Source organism: Zootoca vivipara, chromosome 14 (assembly GCF_965207765.1).
Source record: "Zootoca vivipara chromosome 14, rZooViv2.hap1.1, whole genome shotgun sequence".
In the NCBI taxonomy this organism is placed as follows: Eukaryota; Metazoa; Chordata; class Lepidosauria; order Squamata; family Lacertidae; genus Zootoca; species Zootoca vivipara.
In genome coordinates this window covers 19,277,205-19,297,228 of record NC_142597.1, presented here as the reverse complement: position 1 = coordinate 19,297,228, position 20,024 = coordinate 19,277,205, and the positions used below count along the sequence as shown (strand labels likewise).

The following is a 20,024-nucleotide window of genomic DNA, read 5'->3' as shown; positions in this document are numbered from 1 at the left end:
GTAAATAAAATAAAAAAGGTAAAGGACCCCTGGACTGTTAAGTCCAGCCAAAGGTGACTATGGGGTTGCGGCACTCATCTCACTTTCAAGCCAAGGGAGCCAACGTTTGTCCACAGACAGCTCTCCAGGTCATGTAGCCAGCATGACGAAACTGCTTCTGGTGCAACGGAACACCGCGACGGAAATCAGAGCACACAGAAACGCTGTTTACCTTCCCGCTGCAGCGGTACCTATTTATGTACTTGCACTGGCGTGCTTTCGAACTGCTAGGTTGGCAAGAGCTGGGACAGAGCAATGGGAGCTCACTCGGTCATGGGGAGTCAAACCACCAACCTTCTGATCGGCAAGCACAAGAGGTTCAGTGGTTTAGACCACAGCGCCATCCACATCTCCAGGTAGGCCCGCTTAGCTCAGACCAATTCCAGTGACAGCAGGTAAAAAGATGAAAAACCAACGGCACAGCTTCCCCCCCCCATTAACTCACTTCTACAAAAAGAAACACACTGCATGTATACCATACATTTAAAGCACCCGGTTTCCCCCAGAGAATCCTGAGAAGTGTAAGGGGAGACCCCCACCCCCACCCCGAGCTACAATTCTCTGAGTCCTTTAGCAAGGTATTCCCATTCTCAAGGAACTCTGCAAATTGTATCTCTGAGAGGGGAGTAAAGGTAAAAGGACCCCTGACCGTTAGGTCCAGTCACAGACGACTCTGGGGTTGTGGCGCTCATCTCGCTTTATTGGCCGAGGGAGTCAGCGTACAGCCTCTAGGTCATGTGGCTAGCATGACTAAGCCACTTATACCGAACCAGAGCAGCACATGGAAACACAGTTTACCTTCCCGCCGGAGCGGTACCTATTTATCTACTTGCACTTTGACATGCTTTCGAACTGCTAGGTTGGCAGGAGCAGGGACCAAGCAACAGGAGCTCACCCTGTTGCGGGGATTCGAACCGCCAACCTTCTGATCAGCAAGCCCTAGGCTCAGTGGTTTAACTCACGGCACCACCCGTAGTAGTGTAGAGGGGAGTTGTGGATCTTTTTAACAACTCTCAGGACCCAGAACAAACTCAACGTCGAAGGATTCTTTGGGGGAATCCATGTCTGTTTAAAGTGGCATGATTTTGCTTTAAACGCAGCATTATGTAGCTGTGTTTTTAGGTAGTTTTTACAAACCGTTACTGAATGTTGCTGGGTTTCATGTTTTTATTGTTTTCATGTAACTCAAGAGATTATTATTGTGTGAAGCGATTAGATAGATAGATAGATAGATAGATAGATAGATAGATAGATATAGACAGATAGATATTTAAAATAAAGAAACGGCAACAGCTCTCTGGATGACTGGGAGCTACAGCTCCCTACTGCCATCTGCTGACTACTTTACATGAGACCAAGGAAAAATATCTCCCAAAGGGGTTGGGAGGCTGCGGAGAGAAATATTAGTGCTACTTAGGGACGGGAAGGAGAAGCAGAGCTACCCCAAAACTGGCAAAACAAAGCTGCTTGTAGTTTGCTAAGAAAATAGCTTCTTCTTTTTCAAAGAATATAAATCCTCTCCCTCAGGCCATATCTTCACAATCCCCATGAAACCAAAGAACTCCACCAAAGTCCTGAGGCTTTATAGGGAGCAAATCAGCCATCTCCTTGTTTCTAGGCCAATCTCCTTGTTGTCATGGGGAGGCAGAGTGATGGGGGCTCCTGGGATGGGCAGCCAGAGACGCTGATTCTAGATCTCCAAACCCACCCAGGGACAGTAAAGTTTGTGTGAAATTTGAGTTTTGAGTAATGGCTGTGTTTCTGTTCCTATCTTGTTTAAGAAACTGCAAATTAAGTAAGTTTGCCTTCAAATGAAGCCTGAACTGAATTTCTGCCCCCATTCATCTGCACACCCTTGTGTCTTATGAAGGGGTCAAGCCCAGCACTTACTGCCTCCCTCTGTTCAAAACGTCTCCAAGGCCAAACTGTACTTGACTGGCATAGAACCTGAGTCTGGGATCACATATCCACATGCTCTTGTATTTTTGTCTTTAAAGCAACTATGGTAGGAGGTGGAGGGGGGAATTGGGGGTCACAGTGCTGGTCAAGGGGGTTAACCCTTTCCACTCATACCATTAACCTACTTTAAATACCTCCCCCAAGCTACTATTATCTGCAGGCAAAAGCCTACAGCTGCTTGTCCTTTACTTTCCACAACTAATCACGGCTTTGGAGGAGGAGTGTATTGTCTCCAGAGATATGGAGCCGAAGGAAATTCATAATCAGCCCTTGCAGAACTGCAGTCCTGATCCAATTCACCCCTCCCTAAGAAACAAACCACCACATACACTTGATTTTCAGGCTAAAACAGGGGTCAGCAAACTTTTTCAGCAGGGGACCGGTCCACTGTTCCTCAGACCTTGTGGGGAGCCAGACTATATTTTGAAAAATATAAATACCCTGCAAGCCAGTCCCGCAGCTGCCACCGGACCTGGAGGAGGAATGCACTCTACACGCGCTCAGGAGCACTTCTTGGCGCCACCTGCTCACCAACGTTGTTGCCGAGCAACAGCCGCTCCATCGGCCCGTCCCTGCAGAGCTCCCAGGTGGTGTGCACCACGCGATGTGCCCCGTTGTCCGAGGCCAGGGCGGCGGGCAGGGCAGCGTGCAGCTCGCCCTCCAGCTGCTCCAGCACAGCCGCCAAGCACACCAGCAGCAGCAGCGCCAAGTGAGGGACCAGCAGGTGCGGCAAGCTCTGGCTGAAGCCCCGCAACGTGCCCGTCACGATGCCCATGGCGCAGCCCAGACCCGTCGCCCACCCACTGGCCTCTCCATCGATGGCCGTGCCGGGTTTACCTCAGTGTGCAGGTGGCGAGGCTTCGGATTGGCTGCAGAAGCGTCAGCGTCGCTGCCCACCCAGAGGCATCTGTGGCTTCGGATAGGCTGCAGGAGCTTCCTGCAGCCAATCCCAAGCCATGCCGGTGTCACGGAAGTCAGTCCCCGTGCGGCGAGGCGTCCGCGGTGGTGCCGGTTTAGCTCAGCACGGGGGGACTGACCGAGCGGGCAGCAGGTTCCACAGGCTGGATCTACGAGCTTGGTGGGCCATATCCAGCCCCCGGGCCTTAGTTTGCTGACACCTGGGCTAAAAGTTATCTCAGGCGATCTGACCATGGATGGTTCACATCACATTTAGTTTGGCCTTAAAATATTAGAATAATTGGCACCCACCCACCCACCGACCCCAGTGGCGGTCTCGGCTGAAGGGGTTGACATTTGGTTCCCCCCCCCGCAACTCCCAAGCCTACAGCGAGCCGGGGGAAGGGGAGAGCAACAGCATCTGCTTTGCCAATTTGCCGGTCACTGGGCTTGTGGGAGTCGCTGGCGGGGGGGTGCCCAATGTCACCCCCCTTCAGGATGACACCCGGGGCAGACTGCACCCCCAACCCCTTCCTATGCCCCTGACCCACCAGAAGATACGTCCCTGTCTCTCTCTGTGTTTGAAGTTCTCTTTTTTAATCAATCCGAGGCCAGGGTACAAAAAGAAAGGCTTTGTTATTGGCGGCCGTTTGGGAGAATGAGAGCATTGAGTGGCAACCACAAAGGAGGGCTGTCTTTGTCCTGGTGAGAAAGTAATGAAGGTTTAGGAAAGTTGACTTTGAAATGTCACAGCCAGCAGTCAGAGAACAATGAGGCTGGCTGAGATGGCAGCTGTTGAACAGGTATTCTGCATTGCCTCGCTCCGCAGCCAGGACAAATCTGGGGTAAGGCATTGTTAAAAAAGTTCTCTGAATGCCAATGAGATTGCTTTAATATACACTAGCAGCCAAAATTGTGGAAACCTTTTGGGAAAAGTGTATTTCCGAGGTTTGATGGCTTATAACACCCCTTTTTGGAGTAATACCATAGAATTATATATCAATGGAAAGATAATTTAATGAAGAATGTAATGCAACAACTTTTATGAAGGATTATTTATCACAACAGCAGTCATAAAGAAGAAATGTGAAACATAGAAAAAATGAGATATATAGAAATTCTCACCATGTCAGTTAATACTTAGTTGGAATAAATAAATTAAAAATTAAAAATGCCCAGTAGCACCTTAGAGACCAACTAAGTTTGTTTATACTTAGTTGGGTAACCTTTAACTTTAAATATGGCCTTACAACGTCTTCCCATGGAATGAACCAAGTTTTTTAGTTCTGCAGCTGTAATAATGTGAAACCAAGATTGAATTATTGCCTCTATTAATTGGGTTTTATTGTTGGGTTGCTTCTGACTAGCAAGTATATTTAGTCAGCTCCATAGATTTTCGATTGCGTTAAGGTCTAGGTTATTCCCAGGCCATTCCAGCAGTGGAATATGATTATCATGAAACCACCTTTTGCACACAGCAGCAACATGACATGGAGCTGAATCCTGTTGAAATTTAAGTGCTTCATTATCTGGGAAAATATATATTATATATATTAATATAACATTTTATTTTGACTTGTTCTCGATATTGCCCGTTTTGAGCACTCTTGCAATTAGGGAGTTTTTTAAAAAAGAAATCTGACCAAGAAGAATGCCCACTCTGAAATTAAGCATACTCAAGAAAACCCATTGATTTCAATCAAGGCTACCTCTTTGAAAGGCAGAAATTGTATTGCATTGGTACAGGGTGAAACAACTTTGCTAGCAGGCACAGAGTTTTGAAATATGGAATTTTTAACATAAATTTTACAGGCGGAGGGCATGTTTTCTAGGTGGTACAAGGTATATCTTTGGCAACAGAAATCAGGATGCTTGCCAGATGTTGTTGGACTCCAACTCCCAGCAGCCAGCATGGGCAATGGTCAGGGATTATGGGAGTCGTAGTCCATCTCTAGAGGGCCACAGATGTTCCACAGCTCTCCTGTCTTTGACAGCTCTGGGAGATTTAAATTATTTTCCCCTTTAAAAGCTGACACCTCTGGTTCCCACCAATCCCAGCCAGCAGGATGAATGGTCAGAGATGATGGAAGACCAACAATATCTGGAGGGCCACACACTTCCCACCCATGTGCTAAATATATGAAACCCCTTTCAAATACAGTGGTACCTTGGTTCTCAAACTTAATCCGTTCCGGAAGTGCGTTCCAAAACCAAAACGTTCCAAAACCAAGGCGCACTTTCCCATCCCATAGAAAGTAATGCAAAATGGATTAATCCATTCCAGATTTTTAAAATAACCCCTAAAACAGCAATTTAACATGAATTTTACTATCTAATGAGGCCATTGATCCATAAAATGAAAGCAATAATCAAGGTACTGCAGTCACACAATCAATCAATCAGTAGCTGAACTAGGTTCCACACAGTCACAAAAACAAAACAAAAGGCCGCAAAAACAAAAATGCAAAATAAATAGCAAAAACAGACAGACCTCAGCGTAACACTCAAAACGGAAGTGTGGCACTCAAATCGGAAGTGAAACACTCAAAATGGAGCACGTTTGCAAAATGTTCGCAAACCGGAACACTTACTTCCGGGTTTGCAGTGTTTGGGTTCCAAGTTGTTTGAGTCCCAAGGCGTTTCACAACCAAGGTACCACTGTAGAATCATCAACCTTCGGTGGGGTTCACCACCAGACACCATGAAAAGCAAGTTATTCTGGATCACTGTCGTAGTCTTTCACTTAAAAACTGGTACCTCTTTTTTCTCTCCATCAAATGTTGGTGGCTATATACGTCACACAAAGGAGGGAAAGCTGTGGAACTTTTGTGATGACAACATGGCCTGTGACCTTTAGAGAGATGGGAATAGGAGTCCATTTCCTTCAATAATCACAGTGATTTCTCACTTCCCCCATAACATTTGGACTCCAGCCAGAGAGAGCCCTTGTCCTGTGCTCCTGCTTTCGACACCGTTTCATCAACTGCAAACGTCGTTCAGCCTTCTTGCTCTGAGCAAGCACCCCGGAAGGTTGTCCTGCACCATGCAGGTTGGGGCATCTTTCCCGGTTTGGGAGAGAGAGGAGGGGTTGCTAAGCAACCACATGCTTGTCTCTCTTTCCAGGTGTCCCATCAGCTGGTTGGAGATAAAGGGGAAATCAACCAACCAGCCACCTGACCTCCTAGCTAAAACAATGGCTCTATTCACTGTTGGGTAGGAGGTGCGTGGATTGTGCATACACAAGGAGGAATCTGAGCCAGTGGCCTATTTAATGATGGGTCACCAGCTTGGCCCTATTCAGCCCTGATCTCCTGCACCTTGAAGCGATGAACTGAATCTCCAGACATCATTTTTACCTACTGGCATTCCCTGCAATGGTAAGATACCCCTGTTAAATTCGTCTCCCGTGGCTACATGAGCTGCAGAATATCTCAAGCATCTCAAGCGTGTCTCTGGCATCCTACAGTTGTGGAGATGGGAGAGCAAGGGGCAATCTGGAAATACAATGACTGATTATGTATCACTCATCCTCCGACATTCCCTGCCAATTCAAAGTCAGAAACATTGGGAAATCACTCTGCCTATTTTTTGTCTTTTGCAGGGGTGGTTTCTTCAAACATTCTTGATGTGTGTCACTAGATTTGTCATGAAATATAATTATATTTTTTTGACCAAATTTGATTCAGATTCCATTGTGGTCCAAGCCACACACCCGCTTTAGGTAATGCTCCTTCTGCAGTGTAATTACAGGCTAGTCTCTATGCAAAAGAACAAATGGAAAGAAAATTTCTGACGTCAGAAATAGCAGCGTTCAGAAACCAGAAGTGGGGTCATTTCAATCTCTCCAGACACTTCTGACTTAAGAGTTTTCCTTTCTCAAACAGAGGGATTTCAGAGGGAGACTCAAAGATGAAACTGTCTGGTTAGAACCAATCAAGAAGTCTGAATCTATAAGTTTAGCCTTGAATTGAGACTATGGTTTCCTGTTCCCACTGCTGGGGATAATTTACACAGCAAAACCTGAATGATGGGGTAATCACCAGTTTTTGTTGCTGTCGATTGGTTGCTTTGCTTATCTACAATTGCTGTACTTTTTGAAGTTTCATTCCCATACAGCCCCATTCTCTCTCTCTCTCTCTCTCTCTCTCTCTCTCTCTCTCTCTCTCTCTCTCTCTCTCTCTTTCTAGCTAGGGGTGTGGGTTGTGTACGTATTAACAGTGACTACTAAAGCAAAAATATTACCATATTGCATTTGCTGAAGCTAAGTGATGTCAGGTATTATTATGCCCCAAAGTGGGGCCATATGGTCTCAAGGTTAAAAGTCTGTAAATCCAGAGATTTTATCTTGTTTCCAGTGTTCCTGGAACAAGGTAGATTCTCTTTTGCAGTACCCGATAAATCAGAGGGGCTGTGATTTTCCAGACCAAAGTGCTTTGCAAGTGGTTGTTCTGATAGATATATTTTTGTCAAGTTCGCAGTGGATTTATGATTCCTAAAACATGTGCGTAGGTCAGTTGATGTTCTTACACGCAAACTGACTGTGGCATCCTGGGCTCTCACACTCAGTATGATAAATCACATTGGAGGCCTGCAGGGGGGCGTGTTTTGTTTCATTTAGTAAATCCTGACAGTCCTTGTGCTCTTGAAGGGAACTGTCTCCATAAGATAAATACTGATAAACGTCCAGTGGTTGGTTTTGTCAGGATGTGATCCAAGATGACTGGTGGGTAGTTTACATACAACTCTCACTTGCATAAATTTGGAGGCTGGGAGAAAGATATTTAACAGTACAGTGGTGCCTCGCTAGACGAATTTAATTCGTTCCACAGGTCTTTTCTTATAAAGAAAAATTCGTCTAGCGAATCCCATAAGAATGCATTGAATTTTTTTGAATTTTTTTTTGCCCATAGTAACACATTAATTGAATTTCAATGCATTCCTATGGGAAACCGCGATTCACTAGACGAATTTTTCATAAAACACATTTGTCTAGCGAGGCAACCTCCGCTAGAAAAAACTTTTCGTTAAGCGGAATTTTCGTTAAGTAGGGCATTCGTTAAGCGAGGCACCACTGTATATAACGCTTTTGAAATTGACTTTAGACTATGAAAACTTATGCTGTAAGACCATTATAGTCTTTAAGTTGCCACAAAACTGCTGTCTCCACCCACCCACCCAAATGGGGTTGCTTTCAGCTGTCTCCCTCTGCGAATAAATGTCATGTGTGGTTTGACCCTCAGGTTCAAAGCCACAATCCTGGTCCCTCCTCAGAGGCAAAGGGGGAAGAGAGATCACGGGCGTCGAAAGGGAATGGTGAGCTATTTGATGGGATTGGACCTGGGAGTTCAAAAAGCTGGGTGGCCAGTAGACAGGGCCAGCCTAAGACATTTTGGCACCCCGATATTGCATCCCCCTCCCCACCAGGGAAGAAGAGGTGAGGGACGATTTACATCAGAAACAAGTGGGGAAGGCTGACATTGGGATCTGTTGCCTTGATGAATCCTGGTCACCTCACCTTGCCTCATGAATGGGCTGACCCTGAATACAGGTTTATACAGTGGTACCCCGGTTTAAGAACAGTCCAGTTTAAGACCGATTTGGTTTACAAATTCCTCAAAACTGGAAATAGTGTCCTGGTTTCAGAACTTTACCTCGGTCTGAGAACGGAATCCGAACAGTGGAAGGGCACCAGCGGCGGGAGGCCTCACTATGGAAAGCGCACCTCAGTTTAAGAACGGTTTTGGTTTAAGAATGGACTTCCGCAACGGATTAAGTTCGTAAACCAAGGTACCACTGTATTGGGATCTGCTGCCCATGTGGATCCTGTCACCTGAGGTGGTCATCTTCCTCCTCCTCCTGCTTTACACCTCCTGCCATCAGGATTTTCTCAAGGTGAATCCCAAAGCACTAACAGGATTATAGGAACACGGAGGAGGCTTCCTTATACCAAGTCAGACTCTTGGTCTGTCTAGCTCAGTACAGGCATCAACTCTCTGGGGTTTCAGGGAGTCGACATCCTCAGGCCTACCTAGTAATGCTATTGGGGACCTTCTGCATGCAAAGCAGGTGCTCTGCCACTGAGCTACAGCCCTTCTCTGATATTTCAATTTCCCACCCCATAATCTAATTTCTCTCTCCTTTTCTATCAAGTGCCTTCAAAAACATTTCTTGCAAACTCTTGCACAGCCCAGAGGTGCCTTTTGATCCTGGGATCCTTTGGCTTGCTGATTGGAACAACTGTTGGGGGTTGGTTTCTGGGTAAGTACAGGCCAGCTAGGAGGATGTGCATAGCCTGGCTTAGGTGAGCACTTGGAGAGATATTGCTTCTTCAATAGCCCAGTTCTTGTGGTTACTATGTGGGGCGCAGTATCTAGGCTGCTGTTCCAACCTCCTTCTGCCATTGTCCTCTTAGTGAAACAACTGCAGAAGCCCCTTCCCCTTCAGGGGTCGTTCCCCCTCCAGGACCCAGAGGCTGCTCTAACAAGGTGCAGGGAAACAATGGAAGAAGAGGAGAAGGACCAAGACACCCTCACTGGAGACGCTGGGAGCAAAAAAGGTTTGGAATCTCCGATGTAGCACTAAGTTAAAGGCACTAAAGTAATATACTCATTTTGCCCGTGAAATGCTTTGCGCCAGCGGGGTGTTGTTGCGCAAAAGAACGCATAACCACGTTGTTGGTAAATTTGTTGTGTAATGGATTGCGCAATGTGTTGCACAAGTTTCCGTTACTGCAACTAGGGTTGCCGGATCTCCAGGGCGGCAGGGGGAGGGCTTGAATCTCCAGGCGGGCAAGAGTGCTTTTGATTGATTGATTGATTGATTGATTGATTGATACTACAATTATGCATGCTGTTTCCAAGCTTCAATTACCAGGAACCGGCTGCAAAATTGCATAGACTCTCCACCGTGAGCTGCCCTCCCCTCCTGCCTCCTCCCCTGTCTCAATGAACCTCTATCTCCAGGGCTCAGTGGATGGAGGGTATGCAGAGGAAGAATCATCAGGGTCTGCCTCTGTGACCCCACCAGGGTCTCAGGTTTGGGCCCTGAAATCTCAGGGTCTGGGATGTTTCTGATCTGGCAACCCTAACTGCAACTGTTGCATTGGATTCCTCTGTTGCACAACATTAAAACTCACCTGTCTGCTCCTGCAAAAGCCCTAGCGCTAGCAAACAGAGAATGCGGGATACAGTTGATATCTACCTGTATTACAGTGACTAACACAACATTTTTTAAATGAACTCTTTTATAAAAAATGGCAAACTCTAACGAACCAAAGACTGGAAAAATGAGAAAGTGAGAGAACTCAAAACTAACAGGTTCATCCATATGTGCTTAGAAGAAAGGTGGGGTGTGCTTTTGGGGTGCTGGCAGTATGGACAATGGATCTTTTGAGGAGCACAACTCATCTGTGCAAAGGTGTCTACACGAGTGAAAGATCCCTAGTTAGTCTCACAGAAGGAATCTAGCTGTTGGAAACAACCAAATAAAGCTGAAAGTAGACACAGCTGAATACTCCTTACTCTGCTTGCTGCCACTATCTCCCCCTCCCCTTAAAAAAAAAAAACAGCCTTATGAAGGCCTGATTGACCCAAAATGATGGATAATACAGAATTCCTTCTCAGCAGGAGCAGATCAAGCCCAGCAGGATGAGGTTTTTAATCCACTCGTTTTAGTATTTTTCAGAATAAACAGAAGCAACTTCTTATTAGAAGTGCAGGTTGAGGGTCAATCCAACTGGTTTCTGGTATGCCATGAGAACTGGGATGTCTCCCTGGGGATGCAAATCTGCAGGTGGTTGGGTCACGCCCGGTAAGTGCAGTAAGATGGGGTGTCAAATCTTCCCAATTCCACACACTTTGTTGTCTTGTCTATGAAAGGCAGTTGGATAAATCAGTCCGTCAGCTCACAAGATATGGAACCTGTCCTGGATATCTACAGAACCCCTCCAGAGGTTTCATTACTCCGCATCACTGAAATTGTAGTCTTCCAGGTCTGGTTGTAGCACTTTCTTGCATGCACACAAACACACACACACTTTGCTAATTTTCTGGGTAACATTTTTATTTTCAGTACCATAGCTGCCAAGTTATCCCTTTTTTAAAGGGATTTTCAATTATGCTCAATAGGCTTCCTCGCGAGAAAAGGGAAAACTTGGCAGCTATGTTCAGTACCACGTCTGCCTCTTGAACTTTCCGCTCAGAGACACTCTCCCATACCACTTATCATTTTTTATTTATTTAAATGTATTTAAATACATTAAATATGTGGGTGGCACTGTGGTCTAAACCACTGAGCCTCTTGGGCTTGCCAATCAGAAGGTCGACGGTTCGAATCCCCGCGATGGGGTGAGCTCCCATTGTTCGGTCCCAGCTCCTGCCAACCTAGCAGTTCGAAAGCACACCAAAAAGTGCAAGTAGTTAAATAGGTACCGCTCTGGCGGGAAGGTAAATGGCATTTCCATGCACTACTCTGGTTTTGGTGTTCTGTTGCACCAGAAGCGGCTTAGTCATGCTGGCCACATGACCCAGAAATACTGTCTGCGGACAAACTCGGGCTCCCTCAGCCTGTAAAGCGAGATGAGTGCCGCAACCCCAGAGTTGTCTGTGACTGGATTTAACTGTCAGGGGTCCTCTACCTTTTTTAAATAAAAGAAAAATCATTCCCATACCATTTCACATTTCCAAATGGAATCTGTAAGTGGTTTTTTTTTGTCTTTAAATGACAAAATGTTGAACTGAATAACACATTGGAAACTAGAATCTGATACAAATGCAGTAAACAATGCAGCAGCAAAAACAACACACACACACACACACACACACACAAAAATTCCAGTTACCACCCAATAATGCATCAATCACTTTCTCTTGTCAGATTTTGCTGCTATCCAGGCTTCAGCCAGTCACAAATCAACAACTGCCAGACTTTTTAAAAAGGCATATATATATATATATATATATATATATATATATATATATATATATATAGGCTATATATATATATATATATATATATATATATATATATATATATATGGCAACTTTCTGATTATTAATATGTATTTTTAAAAATACTAGCTTTGATTTTTTTTGAACTTTTTAAAATTGATGTAGTCTTTATCATTTTATTTGCAAACTGACGTGGAAATTCATGTTGAAGCATGGTGTAGGCATCCCAGCTAACTCCAGTTAAAATGATCATGGGCAGCCAATGTGCGGCCTTCCAGATGTGCTCTGGACTACAAGTCCCATCATCCCTTGCCATTGGCCATGCTGTCTGGGGCTGATGGGAGCTGCAGTCCAACCACATCTGGAGGGCATCCCTGGAGTAGTCCAAACCAATGAAGGAAGAGCCAGGGGCTCCACAGATTCGTGAGCACACACACACACACACACACACACACACACACACACACTGGTGTGATTCCCCCCCCCAAGTGATGACTCCTGTCTGTCACTCCTGCAGGCTCACCCACCACAAAGGGGTAAACCTAACGGATGTGAAGCTGAGCACCACCCAAGAGTTTGCTCAGATTTTGCCCAACTGGAAACGAAGCATCAAGGATAAGTGGCAAGTGAGGTGGGTTCCCTGCTTAAGCTGAACTCCCATTCCAGACTACTGGGTGGAAGAAAAGGTCTCTCTCTTTGGGCACGCATGTCTACTTTTCTTTTCTTTTCTTTTCTTATGTCAAAACACGATTTCAAACTTTTTGAGTGGCATCCAATTTCTTTCTTTCTTTCTCTTTTCTTAAAAAAATTTCATTAGATTCTCCAACCATACAAAAGTAAAAATCACCGTAACAGAAACAATAGTAACAAACACACACAACTGTATGCCAAAACAATTTCAAATCCAAATCCCGTGACTCCCCCCCCCCCCGGTACTGTACATTTTAATTCACACACCCCTGCAACCACTTGTTAAAGATTTTTGCTGCAGTAATATCTCCTAAGCAGGATGAATAAAATATTTGGGGGTGGGGCAGATAGGCCCCTCCCCACATAATCATGAAACATGGTGAACACACACCATTTGAATGGCACTGTTCATCAACTTGAGGGAGGGAGCCCCCACAAATATTTTATTGGGGGGGCAAAGGGACATTGGCCCCTATGCTCCTGAGGCAGGCAGATGCCATCCTATTATTGGCTCTTTGTAATCTGCCTTAGGATATATTTGTCTGGAAAATGCCACAGAAATTTGTTTGATCAGTCAAGAGGATTCTATAAGGTGACCAATTTCCTCAGGCTGCTGTATCCAGAAATGGTTGTGGCTGTGCATAACGGGTCTGTTTGGGCTTTACAGCATTTAACCACCGATTTATTTTATTCAGGAGTAGATGCCCTTCGGGTCGCATTGTGGCCCTCAAATGTTCTGGTAAGTAACCCAAAACTCACCTTATGGTACTTCAGAAACCATCATACATTGTGGCACCCTGATTTGCCCGGAAAAAGCACCTTCCCACCGATGGCCAAATCCAATGTTCTTAACATCCACCCATCTTTCATAAACAAACAAACATCTAAGGCAATGCGCACACTGGGTGCAAAATGAAATGTGTGCAGCCACTTGCATGTTGGGAGCCTTTATCTGCATTAAATACGCATGCTTTATTCACATCCTTTGCTGTGACTGAGGTCCAATCTGCACAAAATTGAGGTGTGCCTCCAGAACCTTCGCATTCTTTAAGGATCCTGGGATGTGGTGCTTCACCCAACGAACACCTCAACCCTATTCCAAGCAAAGGTTGTTTTTCTCTCAGATTCCTTGAGAGCTAATCTGAGGAGTGAGCCCCCCCCCACCTTTCATCTTCCCCACAGAGTGTGGCTCCAAGGCTCCACAGGCAACGGAGAGAAAGGACTCACCTCCAGGGCACTGGCCATGGCAGGTCACCCTTTATCACGAGGCCAAGCATTTCTGCGCAGGCTCTATGGTGTCGCAGGAATGGATCGTCACAGCTGCTCACTGCATGCACAAGTAAGCGTGGGAGAATCTGACTTCAACAGCAGGAAATAAGGGGCCGATTTGGCCAAATCTTTGTAGGTTTTTCATAGAATCATAGAATTGTAGGGACCACACGGGTCATCTTGTCCAAACCCCTTTTCACCCAATGTGGTGCTCAAATCCACAACCCTAAGATTAAGAGTTTCATGCACTATCGACTGAGCTATCCCAGCTTCTCTGGACAGTTCAGTGTAGAGATGCAAATTTGTAGTTGCATGGACAAGTCCTCCCGGTGCATAGCTCGTAGTAAGTCATTGGCTACCTACCATCTTACTTACTGGATAATCGGCTCAGCCTTGAGACACCGTTTTTTACCTGGATGGAGGGCCCATGCATGGAGTAAAAAAGGGAAGGCTGCCCTCCTCTGCTAATGACCCCCATCAATTGGTAGCCACAGAAGCAACTCAGCAAAACCTAAGAGGGGCCCTAGGTTTCTTGCAGAGGGATGTCAATGTGGGTCATTGGGTGTCATTTGTTTTGAGGAGGCAACAGAATGGGTGGTATTGTCCCCAGAAGATGTCACTGTTGGGTGAACATGCAACAACCTCATACTGAGCCAGAACATCAAGGTCCATCCAGCTCAGTATAACCCACCATGGCTGGGAGAACCTCTCCAGGGACTTAAATGGGATATGATGGGGATAGAACCCGATACCTCTTGCATGAAGAACAGGTGCTGTAGCAGCGAGATACGGTCCTTACCTGTGGATGGCACTTGATGCAGTCCCATTTCCAGGTTTTTTGGGGTGTTGAGTAATGAACTCTTCAGGCAAGGTCTTAGTATAGGAGACAGGGTATGCAAACAAGTTTTTTGTCCCGTCCGCCCAACTGTTTCTAAACATGTTGAGATTTTCCATGCAAAATGAGACAGGGAAGCTTTTAATGTTTAATAAATTATTGTATTTTAATACTTCAGTTGGAAGCCACCCAGAGTGGCTGGGGAAACCCAGCCAGATGGGCAGGGTATTATTATTATCGAGATTTTCCATGCAAAATGAGACAGGTGGACCGCTTGGACTAGTGCAATGCACTCTATGAGGGGCTACCTTTGAAGGTGACCCAGAAACTACATCTAATCCAGAATGCAGCAGCTAGACTGGTGACTGGGAGTGGCAGCAGAGACCACATAACAGCGGTCCTGAAAGACCTACATTGGCTCCCAGTATGTTTCTGGGCACAAATCAAAGTGTTGGTGCTGACCTCTAAAGCCCTAAACAGCCTCAGCCCAGCATACCTGAAGGAGCATCTCCACCCCCATCATTCAGCCTGGACACTGGGGGTTCCCTCACTGTGAGAAGAGAGGTTACAGGGAACCAGACAGAGGGCCTTCTTGGTACAGTAGTGGCGCCCACCGTGTGGAACAACCTCCTAACCGATGTCAAGGAAATAAACCACTATTTGACTTTTAGAAGACACCTGAAGGCCTGTTTAGGGAAGTTTTTAATGTTTGATGTTTTATCACATTTTAAACCCAGCCAGATAGGTGGGGTATAAATCATCATCATCATCATCATCATCATCATTGTTATTCTGTCTTAAAACCCTTTCTGAATGTCTGGCACATTCATCCTCTGGAGTTGGAAGTGAAAAAGCCCAGTGAGGCAGAACTGGAAAGCCAAGCATGCTCAGGATTTTTGTTTAGTTCCAGGCTTTCTGGCTGGGTGGCCTTTGCTGGGCTTGAAGACCACACCAGTGTCAAAGAGCAGGTGGAAGTTGCAGTGGAGAAGGCGATTCTCCACCCCAACTACAGCAGCAGGAGCCCCGACTATGACATTGCATTGCTGAAGCTGAAGGAGCCTCTGCATTTCTCAGGTGAGCTGGGCCAGCAGCTGAGCCATTTACCCATAACAAAGGATCCAGATTTGCAAAGGGAACTTTACACACATAAGTGCACATTTCTAAACAATTGCTATAATTCAAATGGAAATGCAATTAATTGCACCAGTGTGCTTCCTCAGTCTTGTTGTCCAGGTTTTGCTAACTGTTGATGGGCAACAGCATCTCCACCTCCATCGTTCTACCCGGACACTGAGGTCCAGTGCCAAGGGCCTTCTGGCGGTTCCCTCACTGCAAGAAGCCAAGTTACAGGGAACCTGGCAGAGGGCCTTGTTGGTAGTGGCACCCACCCTGTGGAACGCCCTCCCACCAGATGTCAAAGAGAAAAACAACTACCAGACTTTTAGAGGACATCTGAAGGCAGCCCTGTTTAGGGAAGCTTTTAATGTTTAATAAATTATTGTATTTTAATACTTCTGTTGGAAGCCACCCAGAGTGGCTGGGGAAACCCAGCCAGATGGGCAGGGTATTATTATTATTATTATTATTATTATTATTATTATTATTATTATTATTATTATCGTGCTTGATGTTTAAACCAGGCTTGGGTTGGGCATCCTTTTAAAGAAAGGAGTGGCCACTGCAAACCAGGACACACGGCCACCTTCTGTCCCACTTTGAGGAGGACTCTCACGCCATATGCTTTGGTCTTGGCACAACGGCTAAAGGTGGGAACTGGAACTCCTACACCATCAGTTCAATGGCTATAAGATATATTCTTCCTTCCAAGATACTGTTGGAGCTGTGTGTTTGCCCCAGTACCATCAAGACATCCCTAGCGGAAGCACGTGCTGGATTTTGGCTCAGGACACCACAAGATTAGAAAATGGTACGTAACAAACCTAGGGAGATTTTATTTAAAAAATGTGTATGTATATAGAGACATCATTGTTGCAAGGAACAGGATGTTGCTGCTTGTTTTGCAGCTACAGGTGACCCTGCTGAGACACTGACAGAAGTGCCAGTGACCCTGCTCAGCACCCAGAAGTGCAACAGCCCATGTAGGATGGCAGGGGAGCTCAGCCCTAAAATGCTCTGTGCCCACTACTTGGATGGAAACACTGAGGCCTGCAAGGTAACAGCTGGGAAGTGTGTGGTTTTGCAGTTGCAGTGGGGTAGGGGGCACGTGGGGTCAGAAATACCGGGGTGAGAGCAAGTGCAGACTTCGGCCTTGCAAATTTCAGCGGCGCACTGTGCGAGACCAAAATTTGGCACTCCCACCACCTCTTGCCTTCCGTTCTGCTGCTCAGTTCACGATGTCAAAGTTGCAGCACCCCTAGGCTCAGTGGACAGTGCAGCAGAATTGTCTGCGCTGCCCAAATCCGCCTCTGGCAAGAGGCGTCCCTAAGGGGTGAGGGAATCCCTACAGAATGGCCAGGATCTAAGAAAAAGTAGTTTAAAATACATGATTGTTTTCAAATTGTATTACATATTAGTGAAATAATAATTTCACCAAAGATTATTTTATTCAAAAATAATAATCAGAGCCTAGTGTTCTGATAGCTTTCCAAATTGCCTTTGCGTTCAGGAGGGAGCAGGTTTTAATTTGAGCAACAGAATACAGTATTTCCTGCATTACTTTTCCTTACATCAGCTCAAGTCAAAGGGCTCAGAGACTTCATTTTTAAAATTGCATACATATTCGCAGAGAGAAAATGGGAACGGAGCTGGCAGAGCTCTTCCCCACCACCACCACTCTGTGCCTCAGTTCTAACCAATGAGGTTCAAGTTGCTTTCCTGTACAAAATGGTTATTTCCCAAGGAAAAGCAAATGTTTGTCAATCACTCTCTGCTCCATGGATGGTAAATTCTTTCCCTGTTTAAACATGATAAAGCAGCTCTCCCTTCTGGTGGTTTCATTTATGTCTTCTCTTCTTCTGCCTTTTTACTGCTGGAATTTGTTTACTGTTCTTCTACCCCTGGCTATTACTGGATTTTAATGTTTTAATGTTCATAAGCCACCCAGAGAACACTGTCATGGGAAAGGACGCTATAGATGTTCTAAGCCAGGCATCCCCAAACTGCGGCCCTCCAGATGTTTTGGCCTACAACTCCCATGATCCCTAGCTAACAGGACCAGTCAGGGATAATGGGAATTGTAGTCCAAAACATCTGGAGGGCCGAAGTTTGGAGATGCCTGTTCTAAGCAAGCAAACTTGGCAGAAATAAAAATCCTCCCTGAATTAAGAATAGCTTGGTAAAAAGCAGAATGACTAAAGTACAGGAGTAAAGGTAAAGGGACCCTTGACCATTAGGTCCAGTCGTGACCGACTCTGGGGTTGCAGCGCTCATCTCGCGTTATCGGCCGAGGGAGCCGACGTACAGCTTCCAGGTCATGTGGCCAGCATGACAAAGCCGCTTCTGGCGAACCAGAGCAGTGCCTGGAAACGCCGTTTACCTTCCCGCTGTAGCGGTAACTATTTATCTACTTGCACTTTGACATGCTTTCAAACTGCTAGGTTGGCAGGAGCTGGGACCGAGCAACGGGAGCTCACCCGGTCGCGGGGATTTGAACCGCCGATCTTCTGATCAGCAAGCCCTAGGCTCTGTGGTTTACCCCACAGCGCCCAAGTAAAAAAAACCCAATCCTATTTCCCCTCTGGATTGAGAGACCAAGACATCTACACATATCAGAGAGCATCTCCTTGCTTTTTGCAGGCCAAGTGGGGAGGACCTCTGGTTTGTCTGCTTGAGCACATCTGGCGCCTGGTGGGGATTGGGAGCCAGGGCGCCGGGTGCAAGGAGCCTGAACAACCTGATGTTTATACAGAGGTTGCAGAGTTCCTGGACTGGATCCATCATGTCATGGAGGTGAGCGGGGGGCGAGGCTGGGAGAGCTGGAGTCAGTTCAGGCAACCGTCATTGCAGTGGGACACTTGGCTGCAGTGATGTTCCTGACACCTACCCAAATATTCACGACGTGAGAACACATACTTGGAGCATCCTGAGGACCGCATAATCCACAGGGATGCTGCAGTAAAAAGGATGCTGGTCTGCTCCAGCTGCATGGCTCTTATGATATTTACAGAGCCCTTTAACAGTGCAAGAGAGACTCAGACATGTTCTTGCACTTCTGGGACAAAAGGGGAGTGAGGCCAGGAAACGGAATTTTGTTCACGTGTGGTGGGGGTGTAAATATGTACAATTTTCCCCTGGCAAAGGGTGTTTAAGGAGATAGCAGAAATCACGGGGTTAAAGCTGACCAAAATTCCACAGGTCGCATTATTATCAATTTACAATGGGAAGGTTCACAGGCTACGAAGGACTTACAGTCGTACCTCTACTTACGAATAACTCTACTTATGAATGTTTCTACTTACGAATGGAGCTCCGTCCGCCATCTTGGATGCGGTTTAGATAGGATTTTTTTCTACTTACGAATTTTTAGATAGGATTTTTTCTACATTCCTATGGGATTCGACTTACAATTTTTTTCGACTTACAAATGTGCGTTTGGAACGCATTAAATTCGTAAGTAGAGGTACCACTGTACTCACAAATTTATTGACAGCCGCATGAATTATTATAGCTAGGAAGTGGAAGGGGCAAGCAGAATATAAAATGGAAGAATGGTACAAAGAGGTTTGGGATATAGCCATTAATGATAAATTAAAGTGTGCCACTAAGGTAAGGCTGGGAATATGTAGGAGAATTGGTTTTGAAGAGATATGGAGGGTGTTTGTAGAATTTGTATTGTTAAAACGGAAAGAGGGGTCAAAATTTTGGGAGGTTGGAGTTATAATGGAATGGTCTCGGTAGTGGGGTGCACATTTTTACGATTATTTATGTATGATTAATTTAATAAAATGCAAAAAGGGGAGTGAAGCAAAAAGGGAAGGCCCCTTACCCCTCCCCTCCCCTCGAAAATAAGATGCTACTATTTCTACTTCATTTTAATAAGATGCCCTCCAAGAGAGCCGTGCTGGTGCCAGGCTTTCCCAAGGCAGAACCAGCACAGAACTCTTAACAATCAAGAGCCTTCCTGCTTTGCCCCAGCCAACCCTACACCCAGCTTCAGGAGCAGCCCTACCATTAGGCAGAAGGAAGCAGCTGCCTTGGGTGTGCTGCAGGGCAGAAGTCAGCCTGCCCTGTACTCCCTAAGCTAGACTGCTGAGTAGGTGGAGGACTTTCTCCTATCATTGAAGAGGCCAACTGCCGGTCCAGTTGGCTTCAGTACATTGAAAAGGAGGGGTGCCACCTTGCCCTTTCCCCAAAATGTGTTGCGTCACTCTCGCTGGGAACAATGACTTGAAAGGCATAGGACTAGCCTACTAGACAGACACAAACCC

At 45.9% G+C, this 20,024-nt stretch overlaps 1 protein-coding gene across 1 annotated transcript; it reads left to right on the top strand.

Annotated features, from left to right (window-relative positions):
- The first annotated feature begins 3,665 nt into the window (after positions 1-3,665).
- Positions 3,666-18,624, top strand: TMPRSS5 (transmembrane serine protease 5). The gene is made up of 12 exons (XM_088658173.1): positions 3,666-3,740; positions 8,136-8,208; positions 9,046-9,153; positions 9,308-9,451; positions 10,569-10,704; positions 12,361-12,474; positions 13,229-13,272; positions 13,716-13,872; positions 15,542-15,711; positions 16,466-16,564; positions 16,662-16,850; positions 18,308-18,624. The coding sequence occupies exons 1-12, from the start codon at positions 3,666-3,668 to the stop codon at positions 18,622-18,624; spliced, it is 1,626 nt and encodes a 541-aa protein (XP_088514299.1).
- The last annotated feature ends 1,400 nt before the right edge of the window (positions 18,625-20,024 follow it).